At 52.7% G+C, this 24,149-nt stretch overlaps 11 protein-coding genes across 11 annotated transcripts; 7 read left to right on the top strand and 4 right to left on the bottom strand.

Annotated features, from left to right (window-relative positions):
• Nucleotides 1–632: 632 nt before the first annotated feature.
• APUU_71125S (uncharacterized protein) lies at nt 633–947 on the bottom strand (the record flags this gene model as incomplete). Its single annotated transcript, XM_041696074.1, has 1 exon — nt 633–947. One exon carries the CDS (start codon nt 945–947, stop codon nt 633–635), a length of 315 nt encoding a protein of 104 aa, XP_041561741.1.
• A 422-nt stretch (nt 948–1,369) lies between these two features.
• APUU_71124A (uncharacterized protein) lies at nt 1,370–2,521 on the top strand (the record flags this gene model as incomplete). The annotated part of the gene is made up of 1 exon (XM_041696073.1): nt 1,370–2,521. One exon carries the CDS (start codon nt 1,370–1,372, stop codon nt 2,519–2,521), a length of 1,152 nt encoding a protein of 383 aa, XP_041561740.1.
• A 1,340-nt stretch (nt 2,522–3,861) lies between these two features.
• On the top strand, nt 3,862–4,155 carry APUU_71123A (uncharacterized protein; the record flags this gene model as incomplete). The annotated part of the gene is made up of 1 exon (XM_041696072.1): nt 3,862–4,155. One exon carries the CDS (start codon nt 3,862–3,864, stop codon nt 4,153–4,155), a length of 294 nt encoding a protein of 97 aa, XP_041561739.1.
• A 701-nt stretch (nt 4,156–4,856) lies between these two features.
• On the bottom strand, nt 4,857–5,294 carry APUU_71122S (uncharacterized protein; the record flags this gene model as incomplete). The annotated part of the gene is made up of 1 exon (XM_041696071.1): nt 4,857–5,294. The coding sequence occupies one exon, from the start codon at nt 5,292–5,294 to the stop codon at nt 4,857–4,859; it is 438 nt and encodes a 145-aa protein (XP_041561738.1).
• A 1,208-nt stretch (nt 5,295–6,502) lies between these two features.
• On the top strand, nt 6,503–6,799 carry APUU_71121A (uncharacterized protein; the record flags this gene model as incomplete). Its single annotated transcript, XM_041696070.1, has 2 exons — nt 6,503–6,595; nt 6,653–6,799. 2 exons carry the CDS (start codon nt 6,503–6,505, stop codon nt 6,797–6,799), a joined length of 240 nt encoding a protein of 79 aa, XP_041561737.1.
• Nucleotides 6,800–7,721: 922 nt separating this feature from the next.
• On the bottom strand, nt 7,722–8,671 carry RHO4 (Rho GTPase; the record flags this gene model as incomplete). The annotated part of the gene is made up of 3 exons (XM_041696069.1): nt 7,722–8,087; nt 8,134–8,337; nt 8,384–8,671. The coding sequence occupies 3 exons, from the start codon at nt 8,669–8,671 to the stop codon at nt 7,722–7,724; spliced, it is 858 nt and encodes a 285-aa protein (XP_041561736.1).
• A 1,526-nt stretch (nt 8,672–10,197) lies between these two features.
• On the top strand, nt 10,198–12,090 carry APUU_71119A (PAP2 domain protein; the record flags this gene model as incomplete). Its single annotated transcript, XM_041696067.1, has 5 exons — nt 10,198–10,255; nt 10,333–10,549; nt 10,638–11,411; nt 11,462–11,940; nt 12,020–12,090. The coding sequence occupies 5 exons, from the start codon at nt 10,198–10,200 to the stop codon at nt 12,088–12,090; spliced, it is 1,599 nt and encodes a 532-aa protein (XP_041561735.1).
• Nucleotides 12,091–12,775: 685 nt separating this feature from the next.
• On the top strand, nt 12,776–16,846 carry APUU_71118A (SUMO protease ULP1; the record flags this gene model as incomplete). The annotated part of the gene is made up of 1 exon (XM_041696066.1): nt 12,776–16,846. The coding sequence occupies one exon, from the start codon at nt 12,776–12,778 to the stop codon at nt 16,844–16,846; it is 4,071 nt and encodes a 1,356-aa protein (XP_041561734.1).
• Nucleotides 16,847–17,527: 681 nt separating this feature from the next.
• APUU_71117S (glycoside hydrolase family 16 protein) lies at nt 17,528–18,685 on the bottom strand (the record flags this gene model as incomplete). The annotated part of the gene is made up of 1 exon (XM_041696065.1): nt 17,528–18,685. One exon carries the CDS (start codon nt 18,683–18,685, stop codon nt 17,528–17,530), a length of 1,158 nt encoding a protein of 385 aa, XP_041561733.1.
• Nucleotides 18,686–19,519: 834 nt separating this feature from the next.
• Nucleotides 19,520–21,790, top strand: APUU_71116A (uncharacterized protein; the record flags this gene model as incomplete). Its single annotated transcript, XM_041696064.1, has 1 exon — nt 19,520–21,790. One exon carries the CDS (start codon nt 19,520–19,522, stop codon nt 21,788–21,790), a length of 2,271 nt encoding a protein of 756 aa, XP_041561732.1.
• Nucleotides 21,791–22,198: 408 nt separating this feature from the next.
• Nucleotides 22,199–23,968, top strand: APUU_71115A (uncharacterized protein; the record flags this gene model as incomplete). Its single annotated transcript, XM_041696063.1, has 1 exon — nt 22,199–23,968. One exon carries the CDS (start codon nt 22,199–22,201, stop codon nt 23,966–23,968), a length of 1,770 nt encoding a protein of 589 aa, XP_041561731.1.
• Between the last annotated feature and the right edge of the window lie 181 nt (nt 23,969–24,149).

The following is a 24,149-nucleotide window of genomic DNA, read 5'->3' as shown; positions in this document are numbered from 1 at the left end:
TACCTGAAAATGTAAGAACCGACGGCGCATTTCCAGGTTGGCCTCGACTTGACGAAACGTAGCCCAGGCAAATTCATCATACAGTTCCCAGGCGAGCAGAAACATCCATAGAGTAAAAGCGGTAGTAATGACAATGATGGATATGACGATGCCACGGACTACTAGCCATGTATCGCCCCTGATCACATCGTTGTCCGCAAGAACAAGTGCGGATCCTTCCAACTGCTGGTATTGCGTGGCGTTATATATGCACAATGTGATAGAGTACAAACACAAACCAAAGACTTGGATTGTGTTCTGCTGAGATAGGGTGTCGTACAATATTAGGAGTTTATATAAGAACCCAAGCGTTACGAGGCTAAAGAAAGCTGGAAACACTCGTGAGGAAGACACAAGATGAGCCTCGGGCGCAATCCAATGATACACGAAAGCAAAAATAACCCTTTGCATGTAGTCAGAAAAAGAACTGCCATTGCAGGGCTAGAGCACTTGCGTTTGTAGTGTAATGATCGTAACAGCTTCCACGAAAAGTGATATGAAAGCCACCCAGGTCCACCTCGAGGTGGGTCGATAAAGCATCTTTTCAACAGTACAGTGGAACGCCTGGCTGTTATAGGGAACAGCTGGCGATTCTATCTGGCAAGAACCTGGGGTTGTTGGTTCTTGTCGTGGGGGAGGAGGCTGAGATCGGGCAGCCGTCCCGCCCAGTCCATCACTTCCTCATACGTCTGCAACATCCCTGCAAGCAAAGCCGATGAGGTGGAGTTCACCACCACCTCACGGTGGGCAGTAGGTGCTCGTCTGCGCCTCCTGGTGTCACGTCCGTCAAGCATGGCTGAGACGCAAGGCTGGACTTCGGGTCCTAACAATCGAGGGACGCTCGAGATCCTGTGGTCATGTCTGGCAACAATGGCCCTTTGCGTGTGGACAGCAGTGCATCCCAACATCCCGCTTGTTTACGGCTTTTGGTCGACATTCTTCGAGCGCCTGAGGCTCATGTTTCTTGCTATAATTTTCCCCGAATTTATTCTGACGAGTGCCTGGGATGAACAAAGGCAGGCCAAAGCTCTCTTTTCCGAGCTGAAACCATGGATGGGATCATCAAGCAGCCATTTGAATGTGAGTTGTATTTCATACTAGACTTGATACGCCGGTAGCTGATAATGGAACCGAAAACAAGCCGCCATACTGTCGCGATGACAGGCGTGAGAGTTTTCCGCGAAGCGCTGACCGTGATGCCTCACTCCCACTGACTCATTCAGCCTGCCCAGAGCATACGCTACATTCCAGTTCGAGACCCTTTCTCTCGCATCGCGACAAATGTCAAGACGTCCCATCGTGGTCGTTCGAGCACGCGATCTTCGCAGTTATGGGCGGCTTTGCAACTGAAACCACATATATTGACGAATCCGACCAACAACGCACTCTCCGTCGCATCCTTCTGCCACAGGGAATCTCAATCCTCGCTAGAACTGGATACCTGCCCATCATCGATGTCCAGGAGATTGCAGAACGGAGCAAGGCGGATGTATTCGCCAAAAGCGCTGTCGTTGGCCAATGTCTCTGGTTTGCGCTCCAGGTATTAGGACGATTATGCCAGAAGTTACCGGTGACGCCACTGGAGACGCACACTGCGATTCATGTAGGCTGCGCAATGATCATCTACGCAGTGTGGATGCGAAAGCCATACAACCTGTCACAGTGTATCGTTGTCCGAGGGGAGAACATGGACTACATCGGAGCGCTCTTCAATTTCTATGACATCAGTCGGAAGGTATTCCGTGATGAAATGCAGCAGTACGAAGAGGGCCGCATGGAGTATTGGAAGCAGCGCATCATCGACTCGTCTCGAGGAATCTCCGATTTCAGACCACCTCCCGGTCGTCCAATTCTCAAGTCGATAGGCGAGCTTCTGGATGAATACCAGGCGCCTCTGTCAAACATGCCATCAGATGAGAAGATCAAGATCTTACATGTAATTGCAGTAGATGCCGCCAGAGGTCTCCAACTCCTAGAAAGCAAAGGGTGTTATGACTTCCGACCCGTCTCGCTCGGGAACCTGAACCTCCTCAGCCAGGGCAGCCAGGATATAACTATACGACGAGTCTGGGGCGGCTGGAGCACAGACGTTGGACACGAACCAAGCGCCTCAAAAGCCGTGCACGCACTCTTCAACGTCCTCTACGGCGGTTTCCACCTGCTGGCATGGTCTTCCTTCTTCCCATCCACCGTAGAGTGCTGGCTCTGGCGGGGTTCAGCGCTCTGTCTTGTCTCCGTCCCACTGTGGGGGGCGCTATGGATCCTATGGTGGACGGCTGCACGGTCTCGTCATAGGGCGCTCTACCTAATCAGCAATGGGGATCTGGATATCGTTGCCGCACCGCTTTTCTTCGTCATTCTGGTGGTGTATACCCTGGCCAGGTGTTATTTTCTGATTGAGGCGCTTATCGGCCTGAGGCTTTTGCCTGTGACGGCATACCAGACGGTCAAGTGGGCCTCGTTTTTGCCTCATGTTTCGTAATAATCAGAGATAGAGTATCCGTCAGTAATCATGTTGGTTTATTGCCTAATTCTTCTTTGTCAAGGATAGCCAGGCATTAACAAGGAAAACTCCTTCCGCAAGCAGCGTCGACTCGTAAATCATCACTGTTGAGATAATAAGTGAAATAATCAGTGAGATAATGAGGTGGATAAAGGAGATATGTATAGCTCGCACGTGTGCATAACCACCTTAGTCATCCAGGCTGGATAAAAATAGCAAAGTGCACGCACTTGGCGGTTCGCTACGGGCCTCCAACGGTCGCGGGTCCCCGGTTACAGCCAACGCGGTACCTCCCAATTATTCATCAGTTCCAAATCTCTGAATCAACGAAATAATGGATAGAGGTGGTGGCTATCATGGTTCGTAAGCCCTGGCCACTGGATCATCAGATGGGTGTTACGCGTTGTTGGAGAAAGAGGCGAATTTGATGTCTGGGGGGCAGGATCATCGTATCAGTGAGCCTATAGGGCTGTGAAGAGTTGATTATTTGAGAATGGCTGCGTGGGCTGGCTTGGGTGAGTAATAAAGCGTGAGAGTAAGAATAGAAAGAGCATCCTGCCTATCTGCTTGCGGCAAGGAGGGCGGGCAGGGAATGTCGCTGGATGGGAGCTCCAGGGTCCTGTCTCCAGAGGGCGCGATTGGAGGAATTGCAGCAGACGGTGTGCATAGATTTGCTTGTTATTGATTCCACTGATCTTCCAGCACTAACACAGTCCTGGACAGGCAGTCCCATTTGGGCGGTGGTTCCAGGGTGGGCAGACGACAAACTTTGGGTGCGCCACTCTGCAGACAGCACACCTGATCCCATCTTGTGCCCCCGCATAGGCCTCTGAACTTCTGAAGATAACTTACAGAGAGGGTGGCTATGAGTCCATGTCCAATGACGCTGTGGCCACCACCAGTGATAAAGAAGCCCCTTCCTCCTCAACCCCAGGACTGAACACAACATCAACCTAGTCATCAACTTGGAGTGTCGCAAATTAACGCTGTTAAATCCATCCATCGTCCCTGGTCGGTCGACACCCGAACCCAAATAACCAATTCCAAACAGAGTGATTGGCGCTACTGCAGTCCAGCCCTTCATCGACCAATATCTTTCCCTCTTTGTTCCCCCAACTCCCTTCTTGCTCTGGCGCTCTCCTTTCCTGCAAGTATTAAATTGCTTTCCGATCTCCGTCGCCGTTTTTCTTTCTCTCTCTCTTGTTCCTTTCTGCCTCCAAGTCGCTTCAGCGTGTACACTGTACAAGTCTCGTGACCCGTCACCCGGCTGATGCCTGCATCCACCACAACGTCCACAACCATCACATAACACTCGAAGAATGCGCGAGATGTCCTCGAAATTCATTGAAATCCTCGACGTCCACGATGCCACCCCGCGCATCTCCGACTCAGACGTGCGCCTCGAAGACGTCCTCGCCGACCACGAGGCCTTTGTCTCGCCGTCCGCCTCATCAACCGTCAATTCCAACTCCTCCAAGGTCAGCCTCGACAGGGAACGCGTGGACCGTGCTTCAACCTCCCCGTCCCCGTCCCCGACAAGTCCAACTTCGCCCGCGCAGCGGTGGAAGAGGCTGAGCAATATCCTCACTGCTACGAAACGGCTGCCGGTTTGATACTGCGCCATTGAAAGAAAAGAAGACAAAACAACACAAAAGAAAAGATAAACTACGGTTCGATCATCTGCTATCGCATCGCGCAACACTCGATACACTCTGCTTCAGCCTGGCGCTGTTAGCTACTTCACCTTCTTTCCGACTGCGCTGCGCGACACCAGATTACGACGAATCACGATGAATGATTATGAAGACAGCTAGGAGGCTTGCTTACTTGCGAATCCTTACCTACCACCTACCTACCATCCGAGCAGTTGACTTCTGCTTACCCTCCCGCTCCGTTCCGTTCCCTTGATACCCCCGTCCACGTTGTATTGCATAGATTGTGTATCGCTGTTTTAGCTGTCCATGTTTTATTTATTTGGGGGGTACCTACCTACCTACCCACCCACCTGTGTACAGAAGCGTTGCGTGCATAGTTCGAATTACAATCCGTGTGAGAAACGAGAACAGAACAAGACCGTCACCACCGCATTATGATCGCGGTGAGATGAGATGAAACCACGCCAGACCATACCACACCTCGCTTGGACGTGCCAACCCTGCCCTATCCTATACGTATCAAACATTCCAACGTAGAGTATACAGCGATTCCTAGCTGTGCGACGCGGCTACAAGCCCAGTGTAACATTTCGGGCATACTACACTCAACACTGGAACTGAAAACTCGCCTTGTCGCACAGCACCGGCGCGGCGTGCAATCATCCCGACCCAGCGCATCGTATGGCATGCAGTCGCTGCAGGCTCAGTCCCACTGCAGTCAGTTGCGGCGGTCTCGCTTCGCTCGGCGAAGGAACACAACCGAGGAACTCGCCCATCGTGATGCCGACAAACAAGCACGACACGAACAAACAATACCAAGCCAAGCAAGTCTTCCACTTCCTTTCTCCTTCTCCTTCTCCCTTCCTCCTTTCTCGAGACCCAGCAGTCCGAAGTCTGACGCGACGACTGGACAAGTGGTCACTGGTCACCACGACGATGGACACCTGTTCGAGCCCAGTCTGTGGAGATGAAACTGGAGACACTGGAGACCGTTTCTGAAACCTTGAAAACTGGGCATCGCACCGGGAGCAATCCCAGTCAGTCAGCGACTGGTGACTGTGGACTGTCGGTTCACGAGTTGAGTATCCAATACCCATAGTGTCTCGTGAGTCGTCGGTCGTCGGAGATAAACCGCCAAAGTCAGAGATTTAGTGATCGGCAGGTCCCGCAGTGTTCTCTCCACAACCAAATACTCCTCGGCAATCGGGTGTCGAAGAAATCAAAAAGCCATGCATTCTGCCCACTCAAATGTCCCACAGGGCCGCAATATTCCCAAGTGCCGCGTATGACTGTTCGTCGCTCTGCGTAGATCATGCCCATTAGAGGTATGGAACGCCTACACCGAAGGAACCAAACCAGGGAACGAGCAGGGGAGCAACGCGGAGAATTCGGCCTGAACCATGGTTATGGCGCTGATGCTGCTGTAAGTAGTTTCGTCGCTTCGTTAATTGTTCTAATAGTAGTGCGGATTATCGACCCGGGGATTGGGATACGCTCGGGAACTTGTTCTTGTTATCACATGTACAATCGAGATCGCCTAGTCGACTCGCTTTAGCAGTTCGATAGTCGGGGTCGTAGCGGCGGCCGCGTAGCCTTAGCCTTAGGGGAGGGGTCGTGTGAATTTTCGAAGCCGTTGTCGAATTCTGATTCGGGGGTTGGTTTCCCCGCCATCAGAGCTAAGGGATTCTCCTTCGTCTGCAGAGTGCGGACCAGGCCTGCAGTTCGCTGGCTGGCATTATTATTGCTCCAGCTATCTGAATCCTGAGCCCTGACTTGCTGTCTTGTCTTGTCTTGTGGTCTCAGACGGTCAGACCTCGAGCGAGCTTAAAGTCTGCTCTTGATTCAGATGATCTGAGTCTGATTTGCTGCGGCGGCGAATTCGCCAAGTCCTAAGTGTGAGTTTGTGACTTGTGAGCAATCACAGTCCAAGAATAGAAACCCCCCATCTTCAAATTCCATCCAGAAAGAATGCATCCATGGTTCCAGCGTCCAATAATTCCAACACACCAGTCAAGGCCCAGTAGAAGAGAGTAGAAGAGGAACAAGCAGGCGGTGACGAACTGCCGAAAATAGTCTAAACTAAACTCCTTTTGGAAGACAGCACCAGCCCCGCACCAGCCACAGAAACATCCCACTTGGAACGCGTCAAGCTGTAGCAGCAGGTGAACAGGGCATCCACTAGCGATATCCCGATTAGATCAGATCGATCAATATCGGCAGTCTAAGCAAAGCTCATAGTAAGCCTCCTCGCGATAGTCTCACTCGCAAAGTTGGGTAAACACTAACCCAAGCCCAACAGACCAAAATGTCCCTGTCAACACCAGGGCCAAAAACACGGTCCACCTCGCCAACGGTCTTCGAGCAGCAGCGCGAAGAACTCGTGCGCGAGATTGCCGTGGTTGGTCACCTGCCTACCTGGCTATATACTTCCTGGCCACCTATCTAACTAATGCAGGGCATGGAACAAGTCCTCCAAAACATCAACCGGCTGAATCGGAATCTGGAGAGTGTTATCTCGGTATGTTCATCCATCAGCCTCATATATCCAATCCAGTCCAATACATTATCACCGGGGGAAAAAAAGAAAAGAAAAAAAATTTAACTGACAAACCAGGTCGGCAACGAATTCGGCTCCGTCGAGGCCTTATGGTCGCAGTTCGAGAACTTCATGGGCAGGCCGCAGGAGGAGGTCGAGCAGGCCCACGGTAGTAGTGGTGGTAGTCGGCAAAAGGAGGAGCAGGACGAGGGGGAGACTGAAATTCATCAATAATGACATTTTTTGACGTTGATACCTACAGGATGGCATGACATGAACTGAAACGATTTGTTTATTTGCTTTGTTTTTTTACTGGAGTTCGATCTCGTACATACATAGAGTCATTTCATCGAAGTCATGTTATTTCTATTGTCTACTCGTACTGCACATGGTTGAAGCTTTTCTTTCTTTTCTTTTTTTTTCCGTGTTAAGTACATACATAGTACTAGGTAGTAGCAGCAGTGTAAAGGCTTCCGCATGCGCCAAATAACACCTATCCCATGCATGCTAAGGAGTGGCCTTCGGACCGAGATCATGGCAGGCGTCGTAATAAACAGGTCAAGGGGAAACAAATCAAAGTCATCGCCAAGGGGAACAGTCAGGGGAAGAAAAAGAAGGATGGAATAAGAAGGGAAAACATGAATATTGTTGGACCGCTGTCAGTGTGTTTGGTCATCAAAGTATTGAAGCAAAAAAAAAGGAAATCAATGGATCAAAAGGATCAAAAGGATCAAACAGCCGCCCTAGTCCAACAAGCCAGACAGACCCTGGCGGCGTTGGGACGAATCATAGAAACATGGACAAGTATCGAGACTCGGTATGGCCTGCAAGCATACCTCTATCCAACATGCGCTAACAGAACAGGCGAGAACAGTGGAAAGTGCAAAACGCAAAGCAGCCAGGCTTTGTACTCAGTATAACATAATCAGAGCTGCGTAAGATGCAGCAGAGAGGAAGACGGAGCCGGGAAGTAGAGCGAGTGGGTGTTTTACAAGATCTTGCAGCTGCGCTTCTTGATCTTCTTGCGGCCACCACCACTGCCACCATTATTAGACTTGCTAGGTTTCCCAGAAGATGACGGGACTTGACTGTCCCAGTTTTGATCTTCGACGGACACTACAGTGTCCACTGCTAGCTGGAAGACAGAGTCCACGCCGCGCATCTCTTTGCTGCTGCACTCTACGTAAGATGCGTTCATCGTACCGGCCACGGCCTGGCCTTGTTCGGGAGTGATAGGTGTCAGGCCTTGCGTTTTCAGAAGCTCAATGCATGTTCTCTTGTTTCGCAGGTCGGATTTCAGCCCAACAAGGATGATCGGAGTCGTGGGGCAGAAATGCAGAACCTCGGGATACCACTGTCTTCGTTAGATCGTTCAAAGTGAAAAGGAGTTGGTGACCTACCTTATCCATGACATTTTCAAGGGATGCAGGACAATCGATGGCGAAGCAAACAAACAAAAGGTCGGTCTCGGGGTATGAAAGAGGGCGTAGTCTGTCGTATTCCTCCTGGCCAGCAGTATCCCAGAGCGCCAACTCCACGGTCTTCCCCGACCGTCGGTGGAGGGTTTGCGTTATATAGTTTTCAAATACCGTGGGGACGTATTTCTGACTTGTCAGCATCGTATATATCACAGCAAAGAACGATACTCACCTCTGGAAAGTAGCCTTGCGAGTAACTTATCAACAGGCATGTTTTCCCGCATCCTCCGTCTCCCACCACAACAAACTTCTTGGAATAGGCCGGAGGCTGGGTAATATTCGTGGCTTCTGATACCCTCCCACTAGACATGCTGTTATCTGTGCTGACTGTACCGTTGCTGACTCTAACACTCTGGCTGCGCATCCGGCTGTGTCTTGGGGCCGTCGAGGGCGGAGGAGTGACGAGGGAATGGCGGCGCGAAGTCGCATAATACTGGTCGTCGTACATCGTCCCAGACATGACGGGGGATTATTTCTGGAATGTGCCAGCCGGCAAAGGGTCTTTTTCAATATTCGGGGATAGCACGATGGGAAGTATTGTCCGAGGCTCCACAGGGGGCACGTTTGCTGCAACTGGGTGCGAGTCTGCGATGATGATCGTATCGAAAAATGGGAAGAGAACCGTTCTGTGGTGGAAGTTGGAGAATTGTAAAGGTGAGATTGCAAAGTCGACTCGAGTTCACGACAAGGAAGCAAAGGGATAGATCAAGATGCTATGGCCCGGCCTGAGTAATGGCGACGAGAGTGAGGCTGGTGAAATCCAGATGTTTACGGGTGGGCGCGCTGCCATGGCAACCCGCGGCTCTCCCTGACGTGACTTCAGCTCCCCGCTGTCACTGCGCCAGCTCTCGGCCAATTGTGCCGCGATTTGCACGAGCTATTGGCCTTGGTCGCCCTCTGGCCGCGTATTTTTAGCTTTTTGCGCTCTGGTTGGCTGTCGCTCTCGCCATGAAACGCGTGATGGATTCCTGGCCACCGGTCTCGCCCGCCTCGAAGCGCCGTCCATGATCTCATGCGCCCACCCGGATCGTAGAATCAAGACTACGAGCGATGTGCCTGGCTTGGTTCCGATGTGCTCGAGATCAACCAGCCTGTTCGCAAGACTTACCACAAGGGAGGGTCCAGTGTCAAATCCACCTCCCTTGTTGAGACGCAGGTGTTGCCAGGGACATTGATCCCTTACAGTAGCAAGTAAACCTACGATTCGACATCGGGGAATACACCCTTCCGAACATTGCAGAGTACATTTTGACTGCTGCAGTCTGCACCCTTGTTTTTGCGCCGAGTGCACGGGCAAAGTTCCTGCCCCACGGGTTGTATCGCCCGGCACATATATATATTTCTCCATATATTTCTCCCAGATTGTCGCGACTTTGCAACAGTTTGCAACAGTTCGCTGACAGTTCACTAGCGTACCCATTTTCATATCTGTATCTCAAACAGACAAACAGGTTTCCTTCTACCCCGTAGTTTCCAGGTTTTAGATCTCCCAAAAACAAGCACTTCCGAAACCCTCCGCACGTGTAAGAGTACTCTGTAGCATACTTGGCACTCGCTCAGCCACCACGGCAGAACTTCCCCAGTCTTGCTGACCATTGACAAGACGAGCTCGCAGTCGATGAGCCCGACACGAAGAATAAGTCCATGACAGTGAATGATGACGGTCAATGGCACGGTGGCATCGGCCTGCTAACTAAACGAGGGAGAATACGGATGAGTAAGCGCACAGCTTATCGACGCACGCCAAGACGCAGCCCGTCGAGCGCCGCGGGCTCATTTCAACGCTGCAGTAGATCTCTTTCTCTGCCCGATTGTCGCCTGTCTCTTATTCCTCCCTGCTTCCCGCTCCCGGACTCGCTCGGTCACCTGGGAGAAAGCGTCGCTCCTTATTCTTGACCTCGCCTATCCGTCGCAAGGGCGTGCTGGGCGATCCATGGGAACAGCTACCGTTTGCGCATCACCTCGGTTTGAATCGTCATTGACAACATGGGGCCCCCGGCAGTGGATGGCCAGCCAGACGCTGGGTTGAGGAGTTTGAATCATTGTATGCGACGTCGTGGCTTTGACCTATGGGCTTTTGTTTTACGGTGAATTTTGGCTGACTTTCTTGCGTCGCGTTAGACCGAAATCAACTCCCCCCTTGGCGATACTGGCCTCGACAGAAGCTTCTCCCGTTGGTACGATACGAGACTCCCTACCTCGCCTGGTGCCAGGAGAAAATCCGTACGCCGGCGTTGGACTCGTACTTTGCGTTCACGGCCAACCTCGGCACTCATACGTTCTTCATGGTCTTTTTGCCGATCTTGTTCTGGAGCGGATATCCAAGCTTAGGACGGGGGTAGGTCAACTACAGCGAAACTGTCGGAGGCGACTCAATGCGTCTCTCCCGCGATGCGACGATAGCTAATGGCGGAATTCTCGCTTAGGATGGTACATTTACTCGCCTGCGGTGTCTTCTTCAGCGGTTTCATCAAGGACCTGGTCTGCCTCCCGCGACCGTTATCTCCCCCACTGCAGAGGATTACCATGTCTGGCTCTGCGGCCCTAGAATACGGTTTCCCGTCGACTCACTCGACCAATGCCGTATCAGTCGCGGTTTATGCTCTTTACCTGTTGAACTCTCCCGAGACGACGCTGAGCGATGGCCTCAACTTTTCCCTCCAGACTATAACGTATCTGTACGTTACATCGATCGTTCTCGGTCGCTTGTACTGTGGCATGCATGGGTTCTTCGATGTTGTAATTGGCTCAGCGTTGGGTATCATATTGGCTGCATTGCATTGCGCTTTTGAGGCAGCGATAGAACAATACGCCCAGACTGGTAGTGGAAAGCAGGTGGTGCTTGTTGTCCTCATCATCCTGGCTCTTGTCCGCCTCCACCCGGAACCCGCAGACGACTGCCCGTGCTTCGACGACAGTGTTGCTTTTGCGGGTGTGATGATCGGGGCACAGACGGCGTACTGGAGCTTGGCCAGAGCAAACGCTACCTGGGACACCCCCCATCCTGCGACTCTTCCCCACTACCGATATGAGAATATAGGCTGGGCGAAAATGGGTCTCCGTTTCGCTATTGGAGTCTTCCTGCTTTTCGCGTGGAGGGAAGCTATGAAACCAGCTCTGCTGCGGATTCTCCCGCCGGTGTTCCGTGGACTGGAGAAGCTGGGATTGATTCTTCCCCGTCGGTTCTTTACAAATGCCTCGTAAGTTACTATCTAGAAGCTGTAACTGTAACTAGCTAACTGTGCGCAAGGCAATACACTACGGTCCCCGCTCAACTAAAGGACCACGAAGTGATGCCAAGCTTCTCAGATATTCCTTCCATCGTCGCCAACATCCGCCACCCGAGACGCCGCGCCGTTTCCATTGGACCCCAATCTGAAGCTGACGCCTACGAGACGCTCGCCTACCGCGAGAAGCGCCGACGGGACAGTCTTTCTAGCCCGTACCGGGGATCTCCCGCAACAGAACCCGTGCAGGAAGAAGACGCCTCGACATCTGCGACATCCGTTCCGAGACTGTCGCGGAAACCATCCAAACTGGACGAGTACGAGCACATGATGGGGCGGGGCACGACCGCCATCGATGTTAGGTCTCAGTCGCCCGAGGGGACCGAGCCATTCCCCGAGTTTGTCTCGGACGAGCGCGACGAGGAGGAGCTGTTTGCTCAGATTAAGCGGCCGCGTGTACGATACGATGTAGAAGTTATTACGAAGCTGGTTGTATATTCAGGTGAGTTCATTCCGGCTTCTGCCTGCTTCTGCCTACTGCCCATTGGTTGCGTTGCGGGGTGCTAACACCGTTGCTATAGGGATTGCGTGGATTGTTATTGACGGGGCTGGGGTGTTGTTCGAGCGGATGGGACTCATGCCTACCGAATGAGACAGATGCGATGAAATTCATGACGAGTATGATTCTCTGGTTCAGCAGGCTGAGCCCACCAGGGAATGTAGAAAGGCCGGCTGTCTTGTACATACTTTGGTTCTTGCTCACCTCTTCTGCGATATAAACGTAATTGGCAAGATAGTCTCAATGCATAGATCGTGATTCTGCTGGACCTGTGTATCTCGAAAAGAGCTCACTTGGATGTGTTACTGGGATCACACGTGACTTCCTAAAGCGGACTAGCCGACCGCGGAGCCGCTGGAGCTTTCCCGTTTTCAATGTAATGTTCTCTTCACTTGCGGAAGTTGCGGTGTTCCTCCCCCATATCTCTCGCTGCATCCTCGACCTCGCTTTCTTCCCTCCACAACACTTCGCTGCCCCTCAGAATTCTCATGGAGATAGCACAATCTGCCGCGATTCATGCGATCACAACAAATACCATGAACCCAGTTCGTGTCCACTGATCTCAGCTAGCTTTCTTGTGTTGCTTCTCCAATTCTGTTCTGCTTCAGCGTCATCGTTGTGCTCTTTGCTACTGGCCACCTTGTGTTGCCAACCAAGTCTTGTTTTTCGACGCGTCCTCGATACTTGTCGCGAAACCCTCACCTTTCTCACCTTCGCCGAATTCCCCATACCACCTTCAACCGAAACCAATACTCGTCTCACCGAGCGGAACCTCATCATGTCGAACCCCACCAATAATGCGCAGCAAGAAATGGAGGATGTGGACATGATGGACGCATCCCCATATGGCTCGCCTCAGGGAGCTTTACAAGCTCATACGTTCTCTGGCATGGATCTGAGCAATCCCCACCGAGGCTATACTCCGGAGGGCATGAAGAAAATAGTGCCTTTTGCCGGAAGTGATTTTCCTGGATCCAACACTCAATTCCTTCACCCACCTAAGGAGAAAATGAAATTACCCTTGTCCGTTATGGCTCGACACGCCTGCCAGAAAGTCCCCGGCCAGAAATCTTTTCACTTCTCTGCCAACTCCGAACGTCAGCAGCAATCGACTGGCCCCGTGCTTCCCCGCGTGACAGAGATCCAGGCTTATCGCACGCCGACCCCATACAAACCAGCCTCGACCACCTATGGCCCTGGCCTTGATACCTTCAACCATGATCGTCTCTCAACCATGATCTCCAGCAACAGGGAGCTCTACAAGCTGTCCAATAACAAGCTGTACGGTAGCAAGATGTACGATCCGAAGAAGTGGAACACTAAGGAACTCGGCCTTACCGGGCAGGCGCAGGGCTCCCAGAAGTGGAACACCACTCAGAATTCTTCTTTGACTGGCTTCAAGCCTACTGCACGACCTTTGGTTTCCCAGAATACCAGTCGTGATTCGTCTTTTAGTAGCTTCGACACCCAAAAGTCCACGGATGATGGCAAAGAAAATAGCTTTGACTCCGTGACCTCTGTGTCAACAGCACCGTCGTACCTTCCCCAGAAACCTCCTGTTGTTGGCAAAGCAACCAACGGGTTCGACACTCTCACTACTTCCTCGACTGCATCATCGCTTCAGCCTAGCAGGCTTGCCGCTAATCGCAAACCGAAAACCCTTGCTGAACTGCAGGCTGATCCATCGTACCAACCTCCCCGATTCTCTCAAGAAGAAAAGCAAGCCATGCGAGCGGCGCGCTTGGATCCACGCTCTGCTCCGTGGGCACCTCCTACTGTAGCCGAAGAGTTCGCACGCTCTTCAAGTATGACATACGAACCATACAGACGTCCCGCTGATGGTGGAGCGGCTAACGTCTCAGGCCCATTCAATGGCCTGTCGCACCAGCCTCGCGGTTATTTTGCTGATGACAGTGCCAATTGTTTATCCAACCCTTCTCCTGACTTCCCAAACATTTTGGCTGGCGCCCCGAATCAGCCTCGCGATTATTCTGCTGATGGCAATGCAAATGGTTTCTTTAATCCTTCTCTTCCCCCCCCGAGCGTCTTCGCTGGTCAGCCTCGCGGTTATTCCGCTGATGGCAAGGCGACTGATACATCAAACCCTCATGGCCTCTCGAACCTCTTCGCTGGCCCGCCGAATCAGCCTCGCGGTTATTCCGCTGATGGCAAGGCAACTGATACATCAAACCAATTCATTGACGCCTCGCAACAAGCTTACGAAAACCCTGCTGATGGCAAAGCTACTGGTCTTTCAAACTTGTTCTCTACCCCGAAATTCCACACTCGCAAACGCGGCAACGCAGACGACTTTATGGCACTGTTTGGTACTCCATCTTCCAACCTGCGCAAACGCTCTGTTGATGAAGAGATTCGGAGTGGAGAGCCCCATACTGCGACTGCGGACGTTGCAAGTGGCTCCGCTTCGAAATATCGTCGTCTTAGTGGTGATGAACCCAGCATTGGTACTGCGGGCGGTGAGCCCACCACACCTGATCACGTTCCAACTGTGGCGCAGCGCACTTCGTTTGCCTCACCCTCCCAGCCCGTCCTAGAGCAAACTGCAGCATCTGCCACCCTCGGCTCACCTTCGAGCACTGCGGGTCCTGCAACTCCTGTGAATGCACACCAGGCAACCAACTCAACTACCACAGACTCTGTACCAGGCTGCTGGCCGGTGACTCCTACATCTACTCCCCACCATTCCTTGCCCGACGTGGCCACACATGCTGGAGGCGCCTTTATGTCAGGTTCACTACCCCCGGCGCAGCCCGAGCACTCCAGCGCTCAGGACTCGCCAAACAATGGAAATAACGAAATGCTGCCCATGCGTCCTGCTGAAGGCGCATGGAACAATTATTACGTTACCTTGCAACAGGCCTACCTCACCTTCCAACGCCAAATGGCGCAGCCAGCTGCAAGTGTGTTTCGCGGTGCATTCGGTGGTGCAATGGCTGCTGCCAGTTCTGTAACCCAGCGGGTGATGGGCAGTAACGTAACCCAAAGGGTGCTGGGCTATGTTAGACAGCGCCGCCGTGATCGCGCGCGTGCCCGTTCGCCTCCACCTGGCTCTTCACCTGTTCGCGCGAACACACGTAATATGTCTCCTGAACTACGAGAGCGTCTTCATTCCAACCAATGGAGAAGGGACCGAGGATATCCAGTAAATGATGAATATCCTTTCCCTGCACTCGCGTTCGACAGTCCTCATATTTCACCCACTCCAACTCCTTCGACTCAACATGAGGCTATCGAGTCACCGTCTACTCCTTCGAGTCAACTTCAGCGCGAGATAATTCAGTCAACAGTGACTAACACTGACTCTGAGCGTAATCGCAAACATCCTGCACACCCCGCTATCCCGCAGACCCCAGAGCGGCCTCAAGCACCTAGGGCGGGTATTCTGAAGCCCAGAAATTCCCGCACTTTTCGCAACTCGAGCCAGCAAACCCAGGACAGAATCCGCCGTACACGTGAGCTCAATGAAGCACTACACATTCAAGGCTTCGATGCCTCTCTCAGAACTAGCCGCTCAAAGTCTGAGCATAGGGTTCGCTTCCAAGAGCCTCTTGTCACTGTGTATGATTATGAACCCCCGCTTACCCCGGAGCTTGCTCCGTATCTTCACCCGTCTCTGAACAATGAACATCCGAACATTGAACCTCCGAAAACCGGGCTTTCAAAGACCGAGTCTGCTGAAGCACTTGAAGAAGAACAGAAGGAGAACATTGCCCCTGAGCTGCTCGTTGAACGTGATTCTGTACCCCAGGATGATTTTGTTCCCCAGCATGACCTTTTTGTCCAGCACGATTATGATGTCGCGCGTGATCACATTCTCCAGGCGGAACTATCTGCCCCTGCCGCTGTCGTTGAACCCATTGAACCTGCCGAGCCTGCCGACCTTGTTGAACCCTTTGTGGACCCGTGGGCCCAGCCGCCAGAATTTCCTTACGGCCCAGCTGTGTCGGCTGTCAGAATCTTCTCTCATCCTGACCAACCAATCCCCCCCGGACGTACTGAGTCTATTTATGCCGATGAATGGCGAAGAATTGAACAAGAGCAGCAATTAGAAGAGAGTTCTGAGAGAATAAGACCCGAGGGGCCGGCTGTGCGTCCTTTGTCAGAGAAGTGGGAGAAGCGTGTTGAGGACGCTATGCGTATGCCAAACAACAGAAAGATTGTCGACACACTGTCTGGTGACCCCCTTACGAAGAGAGATCTGGCCAGCTGCTTCACCCCGATGGCATGGCTGAACGATGAGGTGATCAACTCGTATCTTGCTGTTATCATCGACTACCTGCGTCGCGAGAATAATAACGATGGGCGTCATGACAAGCCTCGTTATCATGCGTTTAACTCTTTCTTCTTCTCCAACCTGCGCGACAAGGGCTACGATTCCGTTCGGCGTTGGGCGACCCGTGCTAAGATCGGCAAAAACGATCTACTGAACGTTGACACGGTCTTCATCCCGGTTCATAACAACTCTCACTGGACTCTCATTGTTGTTAAACCAGTCGATAAAACCATTGAACACTTCGACTCTCTCGGGTCGCTTTCCCGCCGCCACGTCGGCGTCGTCAAGACGTGGCTGAAGGGCGAACTCGGGCCGCTCTTCGTCGAGAAGGACTGGGCGGTCCTGCCGTCTGTCTCGCCCCAGCAAGACAACGGCAGCGACTGCGGGGTGTTCTTGCTGTCTACAGCAAAGGCCATTGCGGCCAACATCGATCCGCTGGCCTACGGGCCACAAGACACCCTTCTTCTTCGGAAGAAGATTGTGGCGGAGTTGATGAACGGGGGGTTGGAGGGAGACTTGGCTCCGAAAGATGTGTACGGGGACGTCTTGTTGTAAGCGAGTCCCCTCCAACCCCCAGAAAAACAAAAAAAAACATAAAAAAAAAAACGAGGGTAACGACCACAATATTTTTATCGACGATATATTTACCGGCCTTATTTTTACCGGCCGGACCGTCGACGATCTTACCGACTTTATTCTTACGACTGCATGATTATCGACTGCATTCTTTTTACCAGCTGCATGGCTAGCGGCCCATAATTATGGGTTATACCTTCTATCAAATGCATTTTTCATCTCCGGCATTTTCATCAGCGGCATGGCTTTGGTTCGGAGTTTTGTTTGGTTTACGGCGTTTGTCGTCTTGTCTGTCTTTTGTACGGTGTTATGGCGCGAGACACTGTCTCCTTTTGTTCTTTGTGTTTGTGTTTATTTGGTCTGCCTCGGAAGCATTAGAGCGGTGTTTGTTTATGGGATATACCCCGTCGGTTGAGCAACGGCTCCTGACTTGCTATTCAGATCTTTTCATGTTCATAGTCACTCGTCATGCGGCGCAACACATGCTCATGCGCGCACGACTCGCCACCATATTCGGCTAACGCTACGGGTCAACCAGTGGCTCTCATGTTTCAAGAACCTCTGTACCCACTGAGACTACATTACAATTGACAACAATCAGTCAAAACTGGAAGCCGCAGAGTAAACGTATTCCATTGTAGATAATAACGAGGGAGAGTATCAATAGTACTGCATCTTATCCAAGTAGCACGGCCTTTCGCACCTCTCCCCGGCGTCATAGCCGGATACCTGCCTCTTCTGATGGGAACCCCCTTTCCTCCACTCCGACGGTCGATTGCGGTGCCTCTGGTTGGTTCCAATCGGCGAGAGGCCCACGGTGGAAGTATTGTACGCGATCTCGATCCATTCGATGCCCATATACACACTTTCATCAACTTTCATATCACCAGTCCATACCCCACCGTCACTCCAAAGGTTCATGGCCAGGATACTCGGCCGGTCAGGGACACTGACAGAAACATCCGCTTGCAGCTCCCCATCAGCGTACCACCGCGTCTTGTTCACAAACCAGTCCATACGGTGCGTCCCCCACGCCGACCAGGGTCTCGGCACCGTGGCCACGACCTCACTCGCACCGGGTATAATAACGTCTGCATCAGGATCATAGTCCGGCTGATTCGCATAGTGGATCGTGTTCGGGGGATCGGAAGTCAGGAACTCCAGATCGGACTCGCACGTTGCAGAGCGGTATGTGAAGATGCCCGCGCAGGCTCCTCTAGGCACTTTATTGATGTCCGGAGTCTTGTCGTTGGGCTTCCGCGTGATGGCATCTCTCGACATAAGCCGCATGCGCACGCGGACCGAGCAGTGGAAGAAAGTCCCATTCACGCTCTCGATCTCCGCCGTGGAAGAGTAATTCGCCAGGCGGGTGGTGCGGAGGACCAGCTGGGTTGTATTGGGGAGATTGGGGTGCCTGGCGAAGAAGGCGTTGAACTCGGAGTTCACGATGGGGAGGATGCTGTCGATGGTCTTTCTGCGGCTCCAGGACTGGGCCTGCCAGTCGGTGTTGAAGAGTGATTCGGAGAGAGGAAGGGTTTCTGATTCCCAGAGGTTGGCGGTGCTGGTTCGGGGGTCGTAGGTGTTTGTTTCGCTCGCGTTGGAATTATGAGGCAGGTTGACATCGCGGAAGTCCCAGAATTTGTAGTTTGCGAAGTAGCCTGGGTCCTCGCCTGAGACGAGATAGCAGTCACAGGGGAAATGGCTGGGGACTCGGGAGGTGAGGCGCGAGGTGGTTGTGTTGGCTGGAGGGAGAGCAATTGAGGTGGCGGAGACGATGAAGGAGAGACCAGAGAGCAGTGAGTGACCGAGTTTCGTCATTGGTAACAGATAGAACAGTAGTAATTGGATTGGCAAAAGAGCGACTGAGATGTGGCTTCATCGTGGATTGTTTGGAGAGCAGATACAGATAGAGCGAGTGGACGCAGTGCAAGGAAGGAGTCAGCGGCGCTGGAGCCTGCCGTTTGAAGCACAGGGCACCGAGTGATATTCAGCCCATATTAGTATGACTATAGAGCTACAAATACTTGGTAGATACTATTTACTGCTATACAGTGTGCCAAGGCCCAGTTTGTATGGCGAAATGCTGCCCCCGCATTCACTTTTGCACGCCTCAACGTTTGCAAGCGAACCCGCCACTAAAATGGGGTCGGACAGTATATAACAACGTGTTTGACCCCTAGCAGCAGTTTTTTCGAGGTTTTAGATCTTGCTTAATATTCTTAAAGTCAAGTTTGTGAATAATTGTTGTAGTTGAATTCTTGATCGGGGAGTTAGGGCGACAAATATATATCCACTCGTAAAGCGTAGGTAGAACACTATAAGTTCATAATAGTTTAGAGATAGAACGACGGAGAACCAGCAAAGTGCTTTGTACTTCAGACAAATCCTTGATTCCATCACGTAAAAGCTCCAGTCCACCGAGAGAGGGCTTTGCGTGGTGGAGTGAGTATTTTTCGCTATGTTGTTAGAAGGCGTCGGTTGAACAGTCAGACTTGACCCAGGCAAATGCTTAAAATACTCGCGCGGTCATTCCGTATTTTATATCCATCATCAACTTGTTACAATATCACCTCCTTCATTCTTCATTTCAATTAAATACTCACTGTAAGTTATCAACTTCCTATCATGTAACTGTGCATACTGACTGTATAGATGTCGTCCCGCCGCCCCATCCACATCAACCCCAACACCACAAACCAAAGCACCAACTATCCCGACACAACCGCCCTCACAAAGTTCCACCGCTCGCTATCCGGCTACAAACCAACCCCACTAACCCCCCTGCCAGACCTCGCCCGCGAACTCGGCGTGCGCGCGGTGCTCGTCAAAGACGAAAGCAACCGCCTGGGCCTCCCCGCATTCAAAGTCCTCGGCGCATCATGGGGTTGCTACCGCGCTGTCGCAGCACACCTAGAGTTACCGCTAACCGTCTCGCTGGATGAAATGGCGGCGAAGGCGCAGGCAGGAGGGGTGACACTTTTCGCAGCTACGAAGGGGAATCATGGCCGTGCGGTGGCGTTTATGGCTCGGACGCTGGGGGTTGCTTGTAAGATTTATGTATCTGAGTCTATGGACCAGGGTACCCGGGGAAGGATTAGCGAGGAGGGGGCACAGATTACGGTAATCAAGGGAGACTATGACCAGGCTGTTTTGGATGCGCTGAGGGATTCGAAGAGCGTGCAGGGCGGGGCCGGGATTCTGGTGCAGGATACGGCGCTGGATGGGTATGAGGAGGTTCCTGGGTGGATTGTGGAGGGGTATGGGACTATGATGGGGGAGGTTGAGGAGCAGGTGTCTGAGATGGGGATAAGGCCGAGTGTTATGGTCACGCCGGTTGGGGTTGGGAGTCTTGCGAATACCGTGGCTACGTTTTGCAAGTCTAGGGAGGAGGCTATCTCCGTTGTTGCTGTTGAGCCGGATACGGCTGCTTGTTTACAGGAAAGTCTGCTCAAGGGTGAGTTGACGTCGATTGAGACGACCGGCACGATCATGGATGGGATGGACTGTGGGACTGTCTCTACGACGGCGTGGCCGAATCTGAAGAGGCTGGTGGATGCGAGTGTCACGGTGTCTTGCTACGAGAGTCACCGGGCCGTTGAGTATCTGGATTCGCAGGGCATCGGTGCAGGACCTTGTGGTGCTGCGTCGGTGGCGGCGTTGAAGCGTCTCGCAGCAGAAGGCTCTGGATCGCTGCTCAACAAGGGCTCAGTCGTTGTGCTGTTGAGTACTGAGGGTCCTCGCGACTACCCTATCCCGCTGGATGTTTCTGCCGAGGGCGCCGTCCAGCTGACGAGCATTTTGACGAAGATTAACTCATCCAACCCTACGCTCTCACTAGCAGACGGTGCAGGCGAGACCCAGATTTGCAACTACCTGCAGGCCTGGTTCGCCCACCGCGGGATTGAGTCGCACCGCGTCGAGCCCGTCCCTGGACGACCCTCTGTGGTCGGAGTGCTAAAGGGCACTGGCGGCGGAAAATCACTAATGTTCAACGGACACATCGACACCGTCAGCCTAGCAAGCTATGAAAAAGACGCACTCTCAGGCACGATCGATACTCGAGACGGCAAAGAGGTCGTCCTCGGCCGCGGCAGTTTGGACATGAAGAGCGGACTCGCGACTGCCCTCGCGGCCATGGCATCTGCCAAAGCCAGTTGCTCTCATCTGCACGGTGATGTGATAATCGCCGCTGTTTCGGACGAGGAGGATGCGTCACAGGGGACCCGGGATATACTAGCTGCCGGATGGAGGGCAGACGCCGCTGTTATCCCCGAGCCCACGACGGAGATCATTGCGCATGCGCACAAGGGTTTCGTATGGGTTGAAGTGGATATCCTTGGTGTAGCCGCTCACGGCTCTAACCATCTTGGAGGTGTTGATGCCATTCTCCATGCTGGCTGGTTCCTGCGATCACTGGAGGAGTACGGCCAGCGACTCCCCGTTGACGACGTCCTGGGCCCGGCAACTATGCACTGCGGCCTGATCCAGGGCGGCGAGGAAGCATCCTCGTACCCCGCAAAATGCACAATCACTGTCGAATTCCGCACAGTCCCCGGCCAGACAGAGGAGTCGATCGTGCGTGACATCCGGACCTTGCTAGAGGACATCCAGAAAGGCAACTCCAAGTTCGGATTCGCGGAGCCTCGGGCAACATTGTGTCGACCGGCTCACAAGATCAGCGCCGACCATCCTCTGATTAACAAGGTCACTGAGTGTGCAGCATCAGTCATGGGCAGCCGGCCTTCAGTCGAAAGTGTGCCGTTCTGGTGTGATGCTGCTCTGCTGAGCCAGGCTGGGATCCCGTCTGTTGTCTTTGGGCCATCCGGGTATGGACTGCATGGCAAAGAGGAGTACGTGGAAGTGGAGAGTGTGAAGCGCCTGGAGGAAACATTTGTCAAATTGTTTCGTGATTTCTGTGCTTAGACGTCAGATACATTAGTATAGCTTTGTTTACTTGGTAGAGAAGGACCGAACTGTATGTTCGAACATGTGATGGCAGTGATTGGGATATGACGTTACGACAGTATTGAGTTGAATATAGTCTGTACACAGCCAGTAAAGCATGATAATCGTATGATTCCTGGTATACAGAGTACATGGAGAGAGTTGTCGGGGAGTCCGAGTGTCACTCCGGGAGGTGAGAATCTAACGGCCTCTGATTGGCCGAGACGGAGATTCGCCGCCTGAAAAGTTCAGGCATTGTGATTACTCATCATCTCCCAACACTGCGACACCACGGGGATCGTTGAACCTGGAAAGCTCGAGAGTTCGGCAGGAACGCCCCGATTTAATAATCACAGATTATTTCAGTACCTATTTGGTAGCTTGGACATGGACGACTGGGTGGCGCCTAATGATACCTACGCCGGTTCCCTGCAGTATCCCCATACTGAGGATCAACGTGGGGTAGATGCGCCTTCAACGGGGTCATGGCCGGTCGAGGAGGATATGTTTTTCGACTGGGACGCATTATACGGCATACAGGATCCAAATAGTTCAACCTCCCAGGCGGACAAGACATCGTGGCCGACATTCGACTTTCTACACCCCACTGAGCCATCATTAACTCCGCTATCAGGCGGGGAGCATGTCTTCAATGAACCAGATATCACCAACAAACCTGAAGTCCTCAGCCAGGCACAATCTGTGAATGCACCTATTGTGCCTTCTAATTTCAATGATGTCGCTGAGTGGTTAGATGGGGCTTACCATCCGCCGAACCCGTGCGACAACTGCCGCAGACATCGCTTTCAATGTCTGATCTTGCGACGCGCACCTGATAATCCGAACCCGGTGCCCTCGTGCTCCAGCTGTGTTGGACTATTCCGACCATGCAGCTTTTCCCGACGCGGAGAGAAGCGTCAACCGTGTGGGTTCGAGACGTTGTCTCCAGTTCTAGGCCATCTCCACGGCGTCATTGAGGAAGGGGACGAAGGTGAAGACGGCCAGCGCAGACTCGACGCGAAAGAAACGAAGCAATTTGTCCGCAAAGGAGCGCGTGTATTACGGGAATGGTTCTATCAGAACGAGCACTGCCCGTATCCGTCAGAAGAGGAAAAGGCTCGCCTCGCGCAGGAAACGGGTTTTTCGAGACAGAGAATATCAACGTGGTTTGCCAATGCGCGGCGACGGCATAAGCAGCAGCGGCAGGTTGGGTCATCGACTCGCCTGTACCGTGCTGGATCGCCTATGCCGACGAGTGATGTGGCAGTGGCTTCTATGACTCCGATGGAGCGTTGGCAGGCGTCGCCGCCTGATGAGGAGCCTGTGCCTGAGGATGTGATTCGGGAAGCTCTAGCTTCTACATCTACGACCTCAGATGCGTCTCGTCCGCAGAGCCAGGTGGGTACACCGTCCACCGACCCCTCGTCTATTTGCGAAGGGTCCTCACTTGCCTCGTCACTATCAAGCTTTGGTATTCCGCCATCCGATGCGTCTGATAGTAGCTCGTCCGCGTGGAGTTTCCAATCAGGAGATGGGCCACTCCGCTCACGACCATATCACCGACGGCCATCATCTGGACGAAGAGGGGGTCGGAGACGAGTTGCAGAAGATGGCCATTACCAGTGCACGTTCTGCACGCAGTCATTCAAGAAGAAGCACGACTGGTCGAGACACGAGAAGAGCGTCCACCTCCCACTGGATGTCTGGATCTGCACGCCGAACCTCAGCGAACTAGAAGATGGGAATATACCCTTTGCAGATTGTAGATTCTGCGATCACCAATCTCCGACCCAAACGCACTGGGAGAGCCACGACTTCCGCGAATGCGCTACCAAACCTCTCCCTGAGCGGTCCTTCAGTCGCAAGGACTATCTCTGGCAGCATCTGCGCAAGTTCCATGGATGCACGCGATATCCAGTCTCAAACCTCGATGCCTGGAGGTCCTCGCAGCAAGAAATCCTGAGCCGTTGCGGGTTTTGTTCGGTGTCGTTACCTAGCTGGGCGGCACGAGCGGACCATTTGGCGACGCATTTTAAAGACGGCTGTCGGATGTCGCAATGGGTTGGTGACTGGGGATTTGACGCGACAGTTCTTGCGAGTCTACGGAATGCAGTTCTACCGATCCAACGCGGTGTGCTGGATATGGCAGCGACTTGAATTGATTGTTGGATTATCCTCATCGAGACCTTATACTGGTGATGACACCGTGATGTACCGGTGATGGTTTCCACCGCGTAATACGGAGACCGCCAAACAAAACACGCATAAATACGAGCCCGACGCAATGCAGGATGACGCTGGGGCTGAGCATCGATTATTTCTGTCGACCAATTATCCG

Source organism: Aspergillus puulaauensis, chromosome 7 (genome assembly GCF_016861865.1).
Source record: "Aspergillus puulaauensis MK2 DNA, chromosome 7, nearly complete sequence".
Classification (NCBI taxonomy): domain Eukaryota; kingdom Fungi; phylum Ascomycota; class Eurotiomycetes; order Eurotiales; family Aspergillaceae; genus Aspergillus; species Aspergillus puulaauensis.
The sequence above is the reverse complement of the archived record's forward strand: the minus strand, read 5'-3'. Positions and strand labels throughout refer to the sequence as shown.